The following is an 18529-nucleotide window of genomic DNA, read 5'->3' on the forward strand; positions in this document are numbered from 1 at the left end:
TCAGGTATTAAAGCTGATGATTTGTGTTAATCCCTGTCTGGATCCTATGTGTAGTTCTGAAATTGGTTAGAACCTAAAGGAAGAAAGTATTCAAGCTTCCCCAAACTTTAACAAATTACTTAGTAGACACATCCTTAAGAGAAATGTTTTTAAATTGCTTATCGGAGGGGATGAGTAGACATAAAATATTGAGGTGCTGTTCTTCTACTAAGGGCTAATGGTTTTTCCTATAGTCATTTTCTTTGACTCTGGTACAGTGCTGATGAAATAGCTAACGTTTCACTGAAACAAATTGATAAAGTATTTCAATGTGGACTATACCTGCTATAAATTTCTAGAAAATATTCTTTCCCTGGGTCAGTGTACAGAGCCATAGAATCAGTTGTTTTTTGTCAGGCACACACATTTATCACTTATAAATGTAGATTTAGAAGCAATAATTAAAACTGTAATGCTTCCACTTGGAGGACTAGATATTCCAAAAGGTTCTTTGCTATGCTTTCAGAAAGAATTTTTTAACAAGGCTATAAAGTGCTCTGTGTGTGTGTGTGTTTAATACATGTAGTCGTGAAATGAAAAATGTTTCCTCACTTATAAATGTTCCCACGGCTGTTAGGTGGGTAGATCTTAATAAAGAAGCATAAAGGAGAAAAATGTTTCCAATTCCTTCTGTTATGTTCCTGGGTAAGTCACATTTACTAACTTTGTAACGTCAAAATGTTCTATATTGGCACATTTAACACATTAAAGCCAATGTCTGTACTTAACATGTTCATATGCAAAAATTTATGATGTGAATATATGCTGATTAATATTAGGCACCTTCCTCTCAAGTTATTAAAACCTCACTGCATTATGTTTTTTATTTATCAACATAAGACTTACCACTTGATTTGGTAAAGTCACATATAATGGGAAATTATAAGTCAATATATTTAGTAATTAGACATGATATTGACTCAGGAAGAGGGACGTTAATGGTGCTAGACCAGAATTAAATGCTTGTAGCTGGTAAAGGAGCCAGGTGGAGAGGGAAATAATTAACAGAAAATCCGAACGTGCTATTTTGTGGCTTAAAAATGATAGTATTTCAGTCAAAAGAGAGATTTGGGAAATTTAGTAGAGGCTTGTCAATACCCTTCAAATCACTTCAAGCAAGCAGCTGATTGTCTTACGCAAAAGACCAGCCCTGTTTATTAGGATTTGGCTGTAAGGCCTCAGTGTTGGGCACATGCCCATCTGTGGCTGGGCCAAGCAGATAGAGGGTATACTCCAGCTCTGTAAGCAGAGCAGAGGTCTTACCAGAGACCATACATAGGTGGGCCAAAGACAGGGTCACTTCTCACAGGCCCTGGCAGACAGCCAAAGACTCATTCTAGCTTCCTGCTGGGGAACATCCTCTTCACATCTGAGAGGGTGTCAGGATCAAAAATCCTTCTGAGTTTAAATAGGGAACCTAGTGAATGTAATAGAGGTAATCTGTTCAGAGATGGTACATTATGATCTCTACACAGTAATTATCTTCATGCAAGCCTAGGCAACGAATCTTAAGTCTACAAAATTAAGCAATTCCAAGTTTGCAAACTAGATGATAATAAATGTGGATGTATATGTTACTTCAAATCCACATTCCATTTTCCCATTCAAACTATGCCTTAAAATGTGGCTGGGGCCTCAAGCTCATTGACAAAATCCTACTTAACCCACTCTGTGGCCAAGCCAAGCTGTCTACTCCCCTCACAATGTTGTCTTCATGAGAAACAATCTGAGGTCCAGGCCAGAGACTGAGTCATTAGATCCCACTCCCTCCCCCAGACCTCACAAATCCTGAGAGTCTATTTCTGCTTTTATGGTAAAGAAATACCATCTCTAGCTCCACCCTTCTGCTCAATGAGCTCTATGAGAAAGGTATGGTACAGTTCAAGAAACATCCATCTGTTGGACAACAGGTTGTTAGGAGAAGGAGGAGGGGGGAAGGAGGGAAGAAAGAAAGGAAGGAAGGAGAAAGAAAGAGATAGAGAAGAAAGGAAAGAAAGAGAGACAAAGGAAGGAAAGAAAGAAAGGAAAGAAAAAAAGAAATACCCCTGGGGTCTTTGTATCTTTGTGGATATATCACTCCCTCCATCCTACAAAAAATACTAGTTGGCCATTTGTATATGTGGCTAATTATAAAGTAGGTGTTCACAAACCAAGCTGTATCAGTTCTTTTCTATTTTAGAATGCTGCAACCATTAGATTAGATACAAGGCAAGAGAGAGCAAAGTGCTTCCCCAGTCCCCTGAGACACTTGTGTGGAGGAAAGTACCAGTTGTACAAAGAAGAGCCAGGGGCCATCTGTACCACAGGTGGAAAATAAAATGTGAGCCTCCAATACAGCTGTTACATTAGTCAATTTACTGAAAAAAGTGGGTCAAATTACCTTCCGACTGATTGCCATGGTAGTGACATAGTTTAAGAGGAACCACAGGAAACAAAGGAAAATCTAATTACAGATAAATGAAGGTATAGAAGGATTCCACCGCCATCCCTTCTACCTCCCCATGCCTTTTCCTTACAACATTCAAAAACAATAGGCCCAGGAGTGCTTCCTGAAAATTGGATAATTACATCAATTGATGAAAAATCATTTAGGTAATAGCTACTAGGCTATTCCATGTCCATTATATCATGCCTCTTCCCTCACAGTGACCCTCTGAGGAATGGAGGGGATCCTATTTTGCAGACACAGATTCTGAAATACTTGGCCAAAGTCCCAGATGGAGACCTCATGATCATGAGTGAACTAGATGGCAAGATGGCAAAGTTAACAGCACAAGAACTTGAGATTATGTAACCATAAAAGCAGGGTACAGCCAAGTCTTTTCAACTTGTACGTTCAAAATTTGTATTCATCAAGGGTGACTTAGTGGCTGAAATTCCAGCACTTGGTGATAGCACTCAAATACTCTATCTCCTCCTTTCAGAAATTATCTTTCTACTGATAGGAGATTGGAACCACTAATTTAGGACCACATCGGGAATATTCACAGGAAAAAAAAAAGGTTACAGGCTGGACAAAGTTTTATTAGGAACCTTTGAAATGGTAATAGATATTCTTTTGGGGCAAATACCAAAAATGTCCCTTGGTAGAGTTTAAAAGCCTTTTTACCTTTTTAAAAAGATGAAATACAGTTTGCTATGCCTTGTGGCTTTATTTGATTCCATTTTCCATGTCTTGTGCTAATAAAATGTTCCAAAACCTTCACTATCTTTTTTCAGAGTCAGACCTTCCAGGTTTTGCCAGAAAAGTCACAACTGGGTAAGAAATATAAACATCTGAGGAAGAAACTCTTCCCTGTTTATGGCATTCATTAGTAATTTTAGCCTCCAATTTAGCAGACCAGGTACTTGAATTTGGAGGAGAAATAAAGAATTAGAGGAAAAAAATACAGAAGTGGAGGCTTGATAGACTCCCTCGCAAAGTCCCCTTTTCAAAGAAAACATTTAGACATTGAATTTTTGTTTATTTGTTATTTGATGTACCAAATAATTTAATGTGCTTACTTCCAGCATTCCCACTCATCAGAAGCTGTACCAAATATTAACACATCCTGCTCAGTTAAATAAAAGATCCCAAGTGAAAACTTTCCAATCTAGTGACTATTGCTAGGCCAAAAACATCTCAGAGGCTTCATCCTCCCCACCACACACACACACACAGAGTCAATCAATCAATCAATTAGTCAATCACAGACTGGAAGTTAAACCCAGTACCTTCAAGTAATGGTGCCAGGTACAGTACTTGAATTTGGCTGAAGGGAAGGGAGGAGGCAGTGCGTTTCATGGCTGACTGAGCAAGACAACTAAAGAAATACACATACTGTATGTGATTCCTTGACATGCAGCCATTTGCCCCCTCCCTTGTCCTAAAGAGCCAGCCCTTGCCTTGGCTCTGCCCCCTCTGGTGAGGATTTTAGAAGGGAAAACATTGCTCTGTTCGCTAGCTGAGTTTTCCTCACCTCCTCCACTCCAGGAGTACATTCTTTTCTTCTGGGAGGTTGACCTGCTCCTGGCCGAAAGGCTCCCATTGGAATATTGATATTTGCCTAAAAGAGAAAACAGGGTAGATTTAACTCAAGAAAAGTAAGAAATTGCAATGACATTCTGAGACAGTAATCATTGTGAAGAAAAAAGCATTTGAAAAGCACATCTTGAAAGCCTTTTATCTCAGGAAAATTGCTGTAATAACAGCATAAAAATATGCAAAGGAAAATTTGACTTCCATTTATTACAGATTACACTTATTACAGATTTCATTTATTACACATCCTTAGGTCTGTGCAGTGATTTTACAGTTTCCTGTTGGATGGAAGAATTGGAAGACAGTTTGTTCTGGCTGTTGCCCTCCTGTGGTGCATATTACTTTTCTCTCTCAGGATAGGGAAGGAACACTTGATAGGAAAGTAGAAAGAGCATCTCCATAAGTTATTCCACACCTTAGCCCTCCTTCCAGCCCCTTCAAATTTACCACCTGGGAGGGGAGATATTTACACGTCCTGAGGTTCCTCCTCCTCTCCATAATGTCCTTCACTTTATTGCCTTAGTCTCTGAAATTGACACTCTCCTGCCTTATTCCCAACATGTGCTTGTGTGGGTCAGTAAGGAGAAAAGAGGGTGCTTGAAAAGTCAAGTTCCCTTTGTATCACCATTCATTGATTCTTGTCCTTTATGATGATAACATACTAATCTCCATCAGTGGTAAACATAAAATACCTTCATGACACCCTCTAAACATTAAATTAAGTAAGGATATATTGACACTGTAATTTGAACTTGGTGAGATAATATGTAAATTTGAATTTTGCCCATACTTATCTGATGTCAAAAGGTGAAAATATGTAATGCAGATCAAAAATGTCTTCAACCAGTATTACTCACATATGACAACCATTAAATACCATTTTAAAGTAGAATACAATATTTTTCCACTGAAGATAAAGTGTTGCCTTATGAGTAATTGGATATGTGGGCTTGAAAAGTTGAAATTTCGTTTTGATGTTATGTATGTAAATGATGCCTGAACAAAGGGAGCAAGAGTTTTTTTATCTTATGACATGGATTGTATGATTTTGGTACCACACCAAAGGAAGTTATTAGGAAGTGTGGTACATCCCATTTGGAACTGCCTGGTATAAGCTCTGTTGCCAGGGGAACGATTAACCCCATGATACAGGAAGCATCCAGTGTCCCTGTTCATGCAACATGCAGGGTCTGTGTTGTGCTCCCTTTAGGAGCAGGACATGACGTTTCCTACTCATGGGCTATAAAACTCCCTGTCCTTACTAGAATAATGCTGATACCACAGAAAGAAACAGATCCGAAGTATTTGTGGAAAATAACCAGAAAGGTACATCATTGTGGAGCCATTCCTAGTACCAACAAGCCAAGGAGTATTTTTAATCAGTATGTACCACACATGTTAAAATATAAATGCAGCACACTTTAGAGGAAAGCATTTTAGAAACCTACAGCTGAGCTTTCTATGCTATTCTTATGTGTAATGGAAATACCAGGTGGCCTAGAGTGGGAGGAAGAGGGGGCATACGAGAGGCAAAAGATTTGTCTTATGGTGGCAAATATGGAGCCATACTTCATGAATTCCAAGATGCATCTTTTTTAATATATCTGGTCAGAATGTGTCTTACAACCAATAGTGTCCTACAATTTTAGTGGGCACATTTACTTTAGTTTGGCAGGACATAAAATAATGGTATTTTACAATTGACAATGTCTTAGATTGGATGAAATATCATAGGGGCCTGAATAAAGAAGATCAAAACGATGTAAATAATACTCACAGAAGATAATCTATATTGGACCAATAGGCTATTCTCGTCACTACAGTTTGAATGAAAGAGGGGAAAAATCAATAGAGGGACTATTTGGGGAAAAGTTAACCAGTTAAAAGTTTAGTTAAATTGTCCCTACCCCGACCCATTTATTAAGCATCTACAGGGGGCATCTTCCTATTGGTGAGCTCAAGTTACATTGTTTCTGAAAGACTGAATTGCTAAATTAACTTGTTTAATCAAGTATATATGCTCTGTAGTAGATTGTAGTTTTTAATAAGGGGGACATGGAAAGGTCATCCAGAATAATATAATATTGTGAAGCACGTGTTATAGGATGACTACTTTTCCTGTTTGGAGATTACTTTTAGTGATGCGCCCCCCATGTGGCCTCTCCATGTTTCATGGGTAGCTTACAATAGTGAAAATTGCCTAGTGCTAGCAGTTGCTAGAAGTTCTCTGTACTTAAATAACAATTGCTCTGGGTCTCATTGTCCCCATTTGTAATACAAATGTTAGGCTGTGTCAATGGCTTTCAAACATCTTAGCCAGGGAACACTTCCTTCCTTCAAGTGAAGTACGGTAAGAAAGTCTACAATGCAAAGCAGGCAGAGGTGGAGGGCTTACACACCTGCATCCTCACAACAAACTTTTGAGGTTAGTATTATCTTCACTTTATTGATTAAGAAATGTATCCTTAAAGAGGTTAATTCTCTCAAGGTCATACATACAGTTCCAGGAAAAGGGAAGATTCCAAACTGAAACTGCCTGACTTTAGGGACAGACCTTTTCACTCTATCAAACCCATCTAAAAAGAGCTCTTTTCACGTGGCCAAAAATAGCTCTAACCAGCTCTAAAATTCTCTAAAGCAGCTCTGATATTGGAGACTTATACTTTGAGAGTGGCCTTTGAAAAGGGGCACATAAAATGGATAATTTCATAATAGGTGCCAAAGAAAAGCCACATTGAAAAATTAGCCATTAACTCACTGACTTGATACTTTTTCTTCTTCAAAAGCATCACCCAAGAATTCAGGAACCTAAATGGTTTTTTTTTTTTTTTTTTTTTGACAGCAGATATTGACAGGAACCAGAGCAGCCTGAAAATATGTCGAGCATTCAATCATAATGTGCACCAATAAGGGAGTCTAAGAGGCATGCTTTGTCAACTGTGGCATGTATTATACTATTAACAAGATGATTACAGGTGTTTCATTAGCATAATTGTAGGGCAGTAATCTCTAAGTGACAAATCATAGACTAAATTATAGCCATAAGAAAAATTCCTTACAATTTGAATTTGATAAAAGCATGTAGACATGTAGTCTCTGTTTTTATTCCATTGGCCAGAAAATTGGGTCATATTTTTGTCTCTTTTACTGACTTGCTCTGTGTTTAAACACAAGTGAAATACTTTCTCAGCAACTAATTTTTCTACCTACAAATCGAGTATGGTATTTGCTACTCAAAATAGGCTTAAAATACAAGCTAAACTTTTATGAAACAATAAACAAAAAGAAAATGTTTAACATCAATGACCTAGAGTTGATATCAGGTTAGACTTCCTTCTCTCCATAGATTCTATATAAATGCAAAGGAAGCAGTCTCTTGTTTTGTCCTTTTGTAATGCAATCCTTTGTATTTCTTTTCCCTCCTTGAGGTTTATTCATTTTAGAGATTTAAAAATATGCCCCGATGCAGCAGACCTGGTGCATCACTTTCCCAAGCAATATATAATTTGTTACATCCTCCAAGTTGGGAATGGAAAAAAATCTAGTAGATCATCTTTTGCCAGAATAGGATACAGTTCCCTGATAGAAGACCTATCTGATGTGAAATTAATACTACACTTGATCTCACTAGGTGAAGAAAAGTAGAAAGAATTCCCTGTAAGTTAATTCCACTACTCCCTTAATTATTTGTATTGTTCTTTTTGCTTGGCTCTGGGCTTTGAGCCCAGATGATTCTGGAAACAATATTTCCTCCACAGCCCCTTCTGTGTAGCTTACAATGGAATGACATCTTCTTTCCCCAGTGGGTTGGATTCTGATAGCTGCCAGCCGGCTGGATACTGACAATTCCTATTGAACTTTGCTTTCCACAGCCATTGTTCTCTTATCTCCCCCGCCCTTTTTGTCCCCACTCTGTCTCTCCTTTTCTGAACCCACTGTGAGTTTTCTCAACAGTTCAGAGGCTTCTGGAGTTTCCTCCCATTGCATTATTTGTTTCAGATGACCCCCTATTGATTCGATCTTTACTTTTCAAAGGTCCCCAGCAGCTCCTGCCAGAATCTATAGCCTCCCCCATGCCATTCTTCTGTAGCATGGGCAGAGGACATTCATCAGAGTTCCATTTTGCATTATTTCTTTCTGCTTTTTTCTATTCTCACAGTCTTAGTCATTCTCTGAATGGATCAGGATATGACATTTTGAGATTTATAGCATCTTTACATAAGACTTCAGGAAGAGGTTTGCTTTTTCATAGCAGATTAGAAAACAAGATTCTTGTTTGATATATTAACGTGAAATGAGAGACACACACATATGTACCAACTAAAATATAGTCAGCTTATTTTAAAATTCTATATCACCAGAATGCATAAGTGCTTAGGGATATTTGAAATGTGGAGTGGATTCAAAGCATGGGAAACTTTCCCACTCAACATAATTTTGAGAAACTTGTACTTTGCTACTGTTCTTCACCCATGACATTTCATAATGAAAATGTTTTTATTTTTGCTCTGTTTTCAATACTTCTTTGTTCTCTTCAATAATTTCCTGAATGACTCAACTGAAGTCTCATCCAGGAAAAAGCAGATTTCAGGAATGTACTGTACAGCTATTAAGATAATGTGCACAATGGGTCGGGGGCAGGCTGTATTTCTGAAGTGCTTTTGGATGTCAACATCAAAAAACATGACATCTTTTTGCCAGTATATGACTGCTTTGCCTCATGTCACAAAAATGGAGCTAGGCAGAGCAAAAGTGATCCTTAGCTGGAAGTAATACTGAACCCACTTGAGAGTAACACTCCTACATTCCAGTTCTTAATAAGCTTAAAAGAAACCAGCATTGGAAACCATAATCAATGTATTATAGTGGTTTATGTAAAAAAAAAAAAAAAAAAAAAAACAGTAGATCCATGACCAAAGAAAATGCCTTGGCTCTACATTAAAACAAACGGCAAATGAAAGTTTATTTTTAATGTTTTAAATTTAAACAAAATGTTGAAGGAAGGCATTTATCATCTTTATGATTTTTAGCTTTAATCAATCAGATTAACTGAAGAACAATGGTGATAGGCTATTCCTCTATACTAATGATTTTCATATATTTTGAACCATTTTTAAACTGGAAATCCTACACAGGAAATATTTAGAGTCTCTAACGCCTATCTGTAAATATTTTCATCTTCCATGAAGACTGCTTTCTTCTTCCACATTATGCCCTAGACAATGGAGAGTGGAAGAACAATGACAACTAGTAGGGAAGGGAAAGAAGTATTGACACATGGAGCATCAAAATATTCTTTTCTACACATAGATTGGGTAGCAACAGAAAACTTCCTATGCTAAGAAGTTACATACTCACTAATGATGCAAGATTCATATAATCTTTTTAAATGCATGATAAAGAAGTTAGATTTGGTTTCACAGACAGCTTAAGTTGATTTAGCCATGGCTGTTTGTATTTCAAGACCATGTTTGTCATTGAGTCTCTTTACTTTGCACTTTTAACTCCAAGCCAACTAACTCTTAAGTTGACTTTAATCAGTGTAGACTATCAGCTTCTTCACTGAAATGCTGACAGTTTCTAACTGTCTGTTGAGTTCTTTAAAAGGGAGGCAGTCACCCAGCATCCATAAAATGGTAATTGCCTCTCAAATAGCCTTGGTGCTTATGATTACCCTTGAGATGGTCCACACCCATTCCTCCAGCCTTACTCTCTGTGCCAAGGGTGGGGACAGTAAGTAAAGACAGCTTTGCAGAGTGGTTCCAAACACGGGCTTTGGGATCAGACTGAATAACTGATTTTAGGGGTTGACTATCCTCCTTACAAACTGTATAATCCTGGGTGAGTTACTTCACTTTTCCAAACCTAACATTATGATCCATGGAAATCCCACTGCACTTGGCCAGGAACATGGTAAACCTTGAATAAACTGAAACTAGTATTGTCATCCTGATAACAAATCTTAGAAGTTATTCTCAAGAAGTTCACAGACTTACAAGCTGGACAGAGACTTAGAGGTCATTTAACTGAAGCCCCTCCCTTTGAATATCACAAGGACCAGGGGGGTAAATTTATATAAAATAGAGCTAAAATTGGGGCACAGGACTCTTTTATGGTCAGCCATGAAGCTCTCAGATCTCATGGGAGAGGACCCATGATAGATACTTGGCTTAATTTGATTAATGTTGGAGAGTAAGGACCAGTGACAACCCAGAGAAGATTGGCTCTGTGAATTGAGGCCGTGAGGAGGCCTGTGTTGGTTCCCAAAGTGTGTGTGTTCAGGAGGAAGAAGGACAAGCAGGTGCTGCCAGTGGACAAGCAGGCCCATGTCACTTGGTCTCATTAGAGAGTCACCAAACAGATCACTGATGGGATTAGATTTCCCCACCACCTGTCATGTCAAATTCTTTCATCGGGAGGGAGTGGACCCAATATGCAGAGTGTGTTGATGTTACCTTGGTTGCAACTCAATTCCCACCAACAGTGGGATTGTAAGAAGCAGCCTGGAGAGACCAGAACCGGAGTTGGCAAACTATAGCCCACAGGCCAAATCCAGTCCACTACCTGATTTTGTAAATAAAGTTTCATTGGGACATGGCCACATTCATTCATTTACGTAATGCCTATGGCTGCTTTTGTGGTATAACAGCAGAGCTGACTAGTGGGAACAGACCAAACAACTTGAAAAGCCTAAAATATTTATTATCTGATCCTTTATAGAAAAGGTTTACCAACCTCTGGCATAGAACTTTATCAGCTACTTAAAGGACAAGGGCCTTCTCCAGGCTACGAAAGAATCGACTGATTCTTTCAGGATGTTTTTATGCCCCTAGCAGAGAATTTAACTAATACAACTAAAGAGAAGTGTAGGATTAGAACGCCTTTACAATTCAAAAGCCATCTCTTCTTCAGTGTGGATGTGAAAGACTAGTGTCTACCTCCTCTAAGAATGGTTCTAGTTCTGGTCTCCCTCTTATTCTGGTGCATAGAGGAGATAGAACCAGTTGAAGAGAAAGCCAAGGCCATTCCATGCATAACTTGGATAGTTAGAAGGCCCATCTCTTAAGGAATTTCTTTGTATACTATAAACCAGGCACTTACAATAGATTATTTTGTCTATTCATTATAACAACCCTATTAAATAGTATGATTGTCCCCATTTTACAGAAAGGTAGACTAAAGGTGAACTAGCATTGCAGAGATTTGTAACTGCTTGACGCCATGTTGTCTAACACACATAGATGCCAGTAATTCAACTCTTGAAATGCCTGATTGTTAGAACTATGCTCAAAAGCAACTTAAAATCACCCAAGCCAGACAAACTAGAAATCTAAGTCATTGTTTCTAGAAGTTCACAGTGCAAAACACTATCTTGTAAAATAGCCACTGAAAAGGTCCAATATGTTTAGAAAACATTGCATATGTCTCTGCCTTCTTGGAAATAACATGATGCCATTAGGAAGTTGTGGACTCTGAGAAAATTTTTCAAACATTACACCATATTAACCTGTAATCTAATTAACAACGTCCCATAAAACTAGTATTCCAAAAAATATACTTTGGGAGCTTTTGAAGTAGATGATGATGGTGGTGAATGATGATAATAGCTAATATTTATTAAGTAATTACAGTGAGCCAGGCACTGACCTGAGTATTGACATGTATTAAATTCATTTAGCATTCATAGTAATCCTATGAGATAAAGACTGTTACTAATTCCTCTCTTGATAGATGAGGAAACTGAGGCACAAAGAGACTAAATAACTTTCCCAAAGTCACGCAGCTAATAAGTACTGGAGACATTGAGTGCCTCAAACACAGGAATCTGGCATTAATTTATCTTTGTGTATACCCTGCACTTAGCACAGTGCCTGGCACATATTATGTACTCAGGACATGACAAATGAACTGAATTGGAGATAAAATCCTTGTAAAAAATAAGTGACTAGAGAGTATGAGTAGAACATTTCAGAGCTTTCAAGAATATTTACACAATGAGGAGAATTCCTTATTAATTGGAGCTTCTATTTGTTCCAGACAAGACTAACCTAGATAATGTCCCTACTGTAAATCATTTTGTATGGTGTAACCATGTTCGTATTTTATTTAATGTTCCCTAATTAAGTGTAATACAAAGATACTAGGAAAATATCAGATAATACTGATCCTATTTAGCCACAAGAAATAATATTTCATTTGAAGGTGCATTACATTGGGCCTTTCCTGTGGCATAAAATACATTGAAAGAGGCAATACCACATCTATAAGGAACCGCTGTATTGTCTTTGTTGGCAGAATGGATGGATTTTTTTGTAATGCGGTATAGTAACAGCTACTGAAAATAGTCAATTGCAGCTTTAAAATGTTACAAATCTAAAAATATATCAAGGTCAAAATTAGTAAATAGAATACTAGTGAATTTTCAGTGTAGCTTTGTGGGAGGCCAGGGACCAATAAGGAAGAAAAACCAACACACTTTCAGTTTTAAAAGGAAGAGGAAAAAGTGCAGCCCAAAAGAAGACTGTTTTTGTGTCCTGCAAAATAAAAAGGAATTTTTATGTTTAGCACTTCCAGAGGTTCAAATGCAGTGATTAAATGATATTACTTCTCACAACTTTAACACAGAGCATTCCTGAATGATAATAATTCTAATAATGGTTGACACTCAATATGTGCTTACTATGCTGTTTTAAGCATTTTATACATGTAGCCCTGGGAAGTGAATACTATTCTTTTATCTCCGTTTTACAGATGTGGAAATGGAGGCACAGAGAGGTCAAGTAGGGAGAGTAATTTTCCCATGATCCTACACCAGCACAGGGTGGGTTAAGGACCCCTGTAACATGGTTTCAGACCCCATGCTACTAACTGCTTGTACGCTGGGTAAAAGAGAAGATTCAAAGGCTCAAGGATGCCCACAGGTCTGGGACACAAAATATAATTCCACTACCACTGTCAGGGAAGTCAGAGACTCACTAGGTAGACACCAGAAGGCTGGATGTGACAATGCAGAGTGGAATCCTTGCCAAATGCATAGGCCCTTCCTCAATGATTTGTTTAATGACACATTTCCAGAGGTCACTCTACATGTTGCCACTTAAGAACCCCTTCAATTTAAGAATTTGTGTTAGTCATGACAGGTAAATATCTGTCCCTCCACCCACCTCCACCAGCGGTGTGTGCTAGGATTTCTAAACCCCTTGATGACGTGTTTACAACCTGTCCACAAGCGCACCCCTCCACAATACAGTCAACCATTTATGACTGAGTTTCTGTTGTGATGGTGCATCAGGCCTAAAATATTCAGGAACTGTCACATGACCTGCTGTATTCAGAAAAGTCCAAGAAAAAAATTTCTTTGGAGAAAGCACAGATGGGCTCCATGTTGATGGAAAGATGGAATTTTACAATAAAGCATTGTGCCCAGAGTTTCAGGGTGGAAGCCATTTGAGAGTCAAATACAGAGCCCTTAAGAGAAATAACAAATTAAGTATTGAGTAAAAACAAATACTGAAAGTTATTTTCATAATTGTATTTTTGTTTCCAAATGCCTGCTTCCTCCTTCCCTTTTTGTGGGTGACAGTTAAGTCAGTTTAAACAACCAAGGAATTTGTTTGCTGAGAGAGCATGAGGAGAAGTAATAACATATGAATTTTAAAAGATAAATACCCAAGCCCTGGGAGGAATACTTAACTACAAAAGGATATTATTTCAAGAAAGATGTATTTCAAACAGATGAGTCAACAAACTATGACTCATCTGTTTGTGCACATATCAATTGGAAATTAAAAATAAAATCAAATATATCCTCAATGAACACATCAAAAACATATCAAAAAACATACATACTACATTTTTGTAGAAGATAATTTAATTCTCATTTCTAGACTTTGCTTGTCTTATAATCCAGAACAATTAAACAAAAATACCTTGCTTCTCCTGTCTCAGTTGAACCTAACCAGTTTTATATCCTTTATCAATTGTGCCTTACAAATCTTATGAAGAACTTTCTTTCCTTCTTGAAGTTCATCATCAGCTAGGGGTGAACAATCACCAGAAATATGACTTCTTATTAAGCAATCAGGCATGAAGTTGCAAAACTGATGTTAAAGTACAGATATACCTACTTACCTGGATGGCTCTAACATTGGAAACTGGCTGTTTCGACATATTCATGCAGTCTTATCCCTAAAAAAAACAAGTAAGAAACTGTTAGAGGTAGCAGCGTTCAGATTCTCAGTCTTGATAAATTAGAATTTAACTCATGATTCAACTGGGCAGTCACCCCTTTCACTAGCCATGTATTCTTTCAGTCTCAGTTTCCAAAGTTACTAAGAGACTCTCCTTCCTAATGCCTTGGGTGAGGGAACACTAGAGCGCCAGGATAAATCATTCAGGAGGAGTAATGGTGAGATGCCTTGCCCCTGATGCTAATGATATACAATCAGAAACTTGAAAGCTGCTATCATCTCCTTCCCTGCCCTCCTGACCTTCTGCCAAGAGCAGCAAAGCAAAGAGGTTGTGGGAATAAAACACCTTTGTTCGGGGCCTCTGAAGTTCTTGGCTTGAAACTGAACTTTTGATCTGAATTGATCATTGCCAGGGATGCTAGAGTCCATTGGGAGTGCCTCTTCTTTGTTGAACAACCAAAAAGAAATGGCCTGTACCACTTCCTTAACTGCTGTGATGCTCTCTACTTGCTGTGTATGTGTCTGTTCTGCCCAGCGACCTGGGAGATGCTCTGAGGACGTAGGTGCCATCTCCTGTTCTGTGTGCCCTTACGCTACGCTTTGGACAAGGTGCCTCATACAGAGCCCAGGCTCTGTAAACGCAGGCAGACAGCAAGCCTTGCCTGTATACTTTTCTTTCAAAGAGGCAAGGAACACTTACACGTGACCATGTCAAATCCTCAAGATGTAGAAGTGCTTCCTTCCCAAAGGACTTTTGCTTTCTTTAAGCATGTGAGACCTGACTTAGAGCACAGTGACTAGAGCACATTAGGGGATGCAGGATGCAATTTACCAAGGAAAGGGGAGAAGGGAATGGCCCAGCTCTGGCCTATTTTTGTGGCCTGGTCTATTAAATGTCAGCAGGACCCACTGAAAAATTAAAAATTCATTGAATTCAAAACATGCTGTATTTTAAACCCAAACTATAAAACAGGCTGATTGAAGTCTCTCTATTGACTGGTATAAGTGATGTGTTCACTGGTGAGTAAAAGAATGCAGACAGCAGTGTTGGCGTTTGCCACACGCCTTGTGTAACCTGGGCAATGTCACTCAATATTTCTAAGCCCATTTCCTCTTCTTTAAATTTTACCTGCTTCACAGGTTATGGTAAGAATCCATATGAGATACATGCTCCTGAAAAGGCCTTATGAATTGTAAAGCGTGATGCAAATATTTATTGTTTATTACCATCGTCCATAGCTAATGACCTTGGAGTGCTGTACTCATCTGCAGCTTTAAGTACAGAGTAATAATTTATATAGGTATGTTCCCCAACACCTGTCGAGATAAAAGATCTGAAAAGAACTCTGCGGAAAAAAAGGTTTTTGAAATCTCCAAAGTCTTAGGCTCTATTATGTGAAGTTAAAAAAATTGCATATTTTTTAAAAACCTCTATACTCAGTGTATCCAAATATATAGGTTTTGGAGCCACATACATGAAAACAATAGGACTCTTTTTTTAAAAGTTTCACCTGAATGTCTTTGTAATATATAGATTTAGCCTCCATGCATAAGAGTCTAGGTAGAATTATTTTTAATATGGTTACAAAATGAAAAAACAACAACAAATAGAACAGTCAAGGATACATTTTTCTCTATGGTATGTTTCAGATAGATTGTTGTCTTTCCTGCAGTGTCATAAAGAAATGAAAGATTTTTAATTTGTGGATCTAGGACACACAGCTTAATTCCAAAAATAAAAGCTTGGTGGCTTAATTTTTAATGTTTTTATTCCTCAAAAGCTGTTACAAGTCATGCAAAGCAATAATTTTCATAGAACTTTAAATATCTCAGCATATGGTATTCTCTGTGTGTGTACAACTAAAGTTTAATATCACTTGAGAACTTGTAAAAAAGTTATCGTACATCAATTTGAAACAGTGATTAGAAAATTTCTTTATGTTATGACAATAGCAGGTTGAAATGATTTTTTAAAATTGGTCAATGAATGATTATACTGTACTTTTTTAAAACCAATTTTATTTTTTCAACGGACTGATTAACTTACTGCTGGATTGCCGTCTTTGTGTGAACCTCTGAGCCTCAGGGATAGATAGACCTTGTCTCCTATACAGTTTTGGTATATTCTAATTTGCATACAAATTTCTTCTTAACATACATGTCAATCTTTGAAAGAGTCATCTATAGAAAGCTGGTCAGATCTCAACTCTCATTCCTCACAAACAGTCTGAATAACATTTGTGTAAATCGGTTCAGCAGCAGTTCCTGCTGTCCTCATTATTTTCAGAGAAATCAGGGCAAAGCATACTGATGAATAAAAATAGACAGTGTTCCCTGTTTCCCTGGCCCTGCAATCACCTCCATCAGGGATGTAGAGTGCAGAACGCACCTTCCTTCTTCATCTGCCTGCTTCGTCCTGGGACCAAAAAAAGAAAACTATGCCTTAGATACACACTCCTCTCCGACCGGAGCCACTGCTTTTCATCCAAAGAGGTACTCTTTGCAGCACTTGATTACTATGTCTCCTGGTTCTGGCTAAAGTTTTGAAACATGGAAAGTTTGACAAGGCATATATTGACTTTTACAAAGCCTAGAGCATAATGAAAATGCTTGCCAGCTGAGCACCACTGAGTTTTCCTGGCAGTTCTGCAAGTCAGTGGGGACCATTAATGGTCTGTATGCTGAGTCACCTATGATCTATCCCTGCTTGTTTTTGATTGGGCAGCACCTAATATCTGACTTCTAAATAGAACTCTTTGACTTACTAAAAATTTGTCAGCAGTAATATCAGCAATTTAATAAGGAGGGATTCAGAGGAAAATCAATCAATATTAAGAGATAAAAGCTTTGTTTGTTCTTTTAAAAGGTAGAATAAGTAGATAAAGCTCCATCTCAAAGGGAATTATCTTCTGTCCCGTAGCTAAAAATAATTCCTGAGAAGGGTGTAGAAAGATGTTCAGCTGTCTGAACTGACTAACTCCTTATTCACTCTGCTTTAAATATGCTGAGAGGAAAGAGGTTCTCTTAGCATTCTCATGCTTCAGAACCTGGTGCCCACATAGAAAGGGACAGTAAGTGCTGCCCTCTACCCTGCTACATATGGGAATACTATGACCAAAGGGAAGATTTAAAAAGATGGTTCTATCACTGATAGAATTTCTCGTTGGGACCAAGCCTGTTGCTTAGGGAAAGGAGAAAAACATTTTAAATTTGTCCTGTATAACAACTCTGGCAATAATTTGCATTTTGGTAAATCAAAGAACTAGCATTATAGCTTTTCTCTGGCCCAAATTCTGATGATTTCTCAGCTTAGGGCTTGAATCAATCTGCAGCTGACCAACTGTAATCTTGGCCAGCACAGCTTCAAGGTCACAGTTACCATATCTAGACTGTGGACATTTTATTGTTCTCACTATCGATGAAAACCGCCTTTCAGTCTTTGCCTAGCTCAATATTCTTTCAGCACCCTCACCCCTCACAATTTATAAACAGAATCAGCAATACCACCTGAAAAATGAATTTACAAGGAAGCTACACCCACTGGTTACAAACCTACAAAGTTATAAGTAGTCACTTCAAGTTAGATATCAAGGAAATTTCCTTTAGAAAACCCAGCTGCCAGAGCTGGGTCCTTCTGCTTACCTGCTTTATGTACTTGTTTACTGCCTAAGGAAAAGTCCCAGGCAGCCAGGTGCAAGAAAACAAAGCTCCTTGGAAGGTGGAAGGGGCGCCCGGTGTCCTCTGAGCTGCGATCTCAATTCCGATGCTTTTCATGTGGCTGAAATAGCTGGAGTGCTCTGTGTCTCTCCCGGTATTGAGAGCTGCTCCTGGCTCGGGGCTGGAGGGGAACTTAAACCGTTAAGGCTAAGTGTTAAAGAGAATTCCTGTCATAGCTCACAGTTGTTCTTCCTAAATATAGAGTTTGATACAATCCATACGCTGGCTGCCTCTGAAAGGCTTGACCGTGCGGAAAGCAGGGCTCAAATATCAGCCGGGAGGTGGTTATGGTACCTTACTTGCCCTCCTAATCTTCCAGAAGATGCTGGCTGCATTTTTCTTACATATTCTGAGGGGGTATAGCAAAGTTTGAAAAGTAGGAAAAGTCTATCTTTAGCTTTATTACCTGGATGCCGGAAGATGAGCTTTCAATAAAAATGAGGGGGTGTCATGATGGTACCATGCCTCTCAGCAGGGGTACTGACATTAAACAAGGTTTGAATCCTAGCTTGGTCACTTGGGAGCTGTTAAAGTTATTTAACAATCAGTACTCAACAAATAG

General features: G+C 38.3%; 1 protein-coding gene across 2 annotated transcripts in view; it reads right to left on the reverse strand.

The window, feature by feature from the left end:
• SMPX (small muscle protein X-linked) overlaps positions 1 to 18254 on the reverse strand; it is a 57463-nt gene extending 39209 nt beyond the window's left edge. For both annotated transcript variants that reach the window (XM_032286112.1, XM_032286113.1), the window contains exons 1-3: positions 17893 to 18254; positions 14192 to 14248; positions 3999 to 4085 (exon numbers count right to left, since the gene is read on the reverse strand). In XM_032286112.1, the coding sequence (XP_032142003.1) occupies positions 3999 to 4085; positions 14192 to 14236 (132 nt within the window). In that variant the 5' untranslated portion in view covers positions 14237 to 14248; positions 17893 to 18254. The remainder of the gene's footprint in view (positions 1 to 3998; positions 4086 to 14191; positions 14249 to 17892) is intronic.
• Positions 18255 to 18529: the final 275 nt, after the last annotated feature.

The sequence above is a fragment of the Sapajus apella genome, unplaced genomic scaffold (genome assembly GCF_009761245.1).
Source record: "Sapajus apella isolate SASKATOON/1434 unplaced genomic scaffold, GSC_monkey_1.0 scaffold17, whole genome shotgun sequence".
NCBI lineage: Eukaryota > Metazoa > Chordata > Mammalia > Primates > Cebidae > Sapajus > Sapajus apella.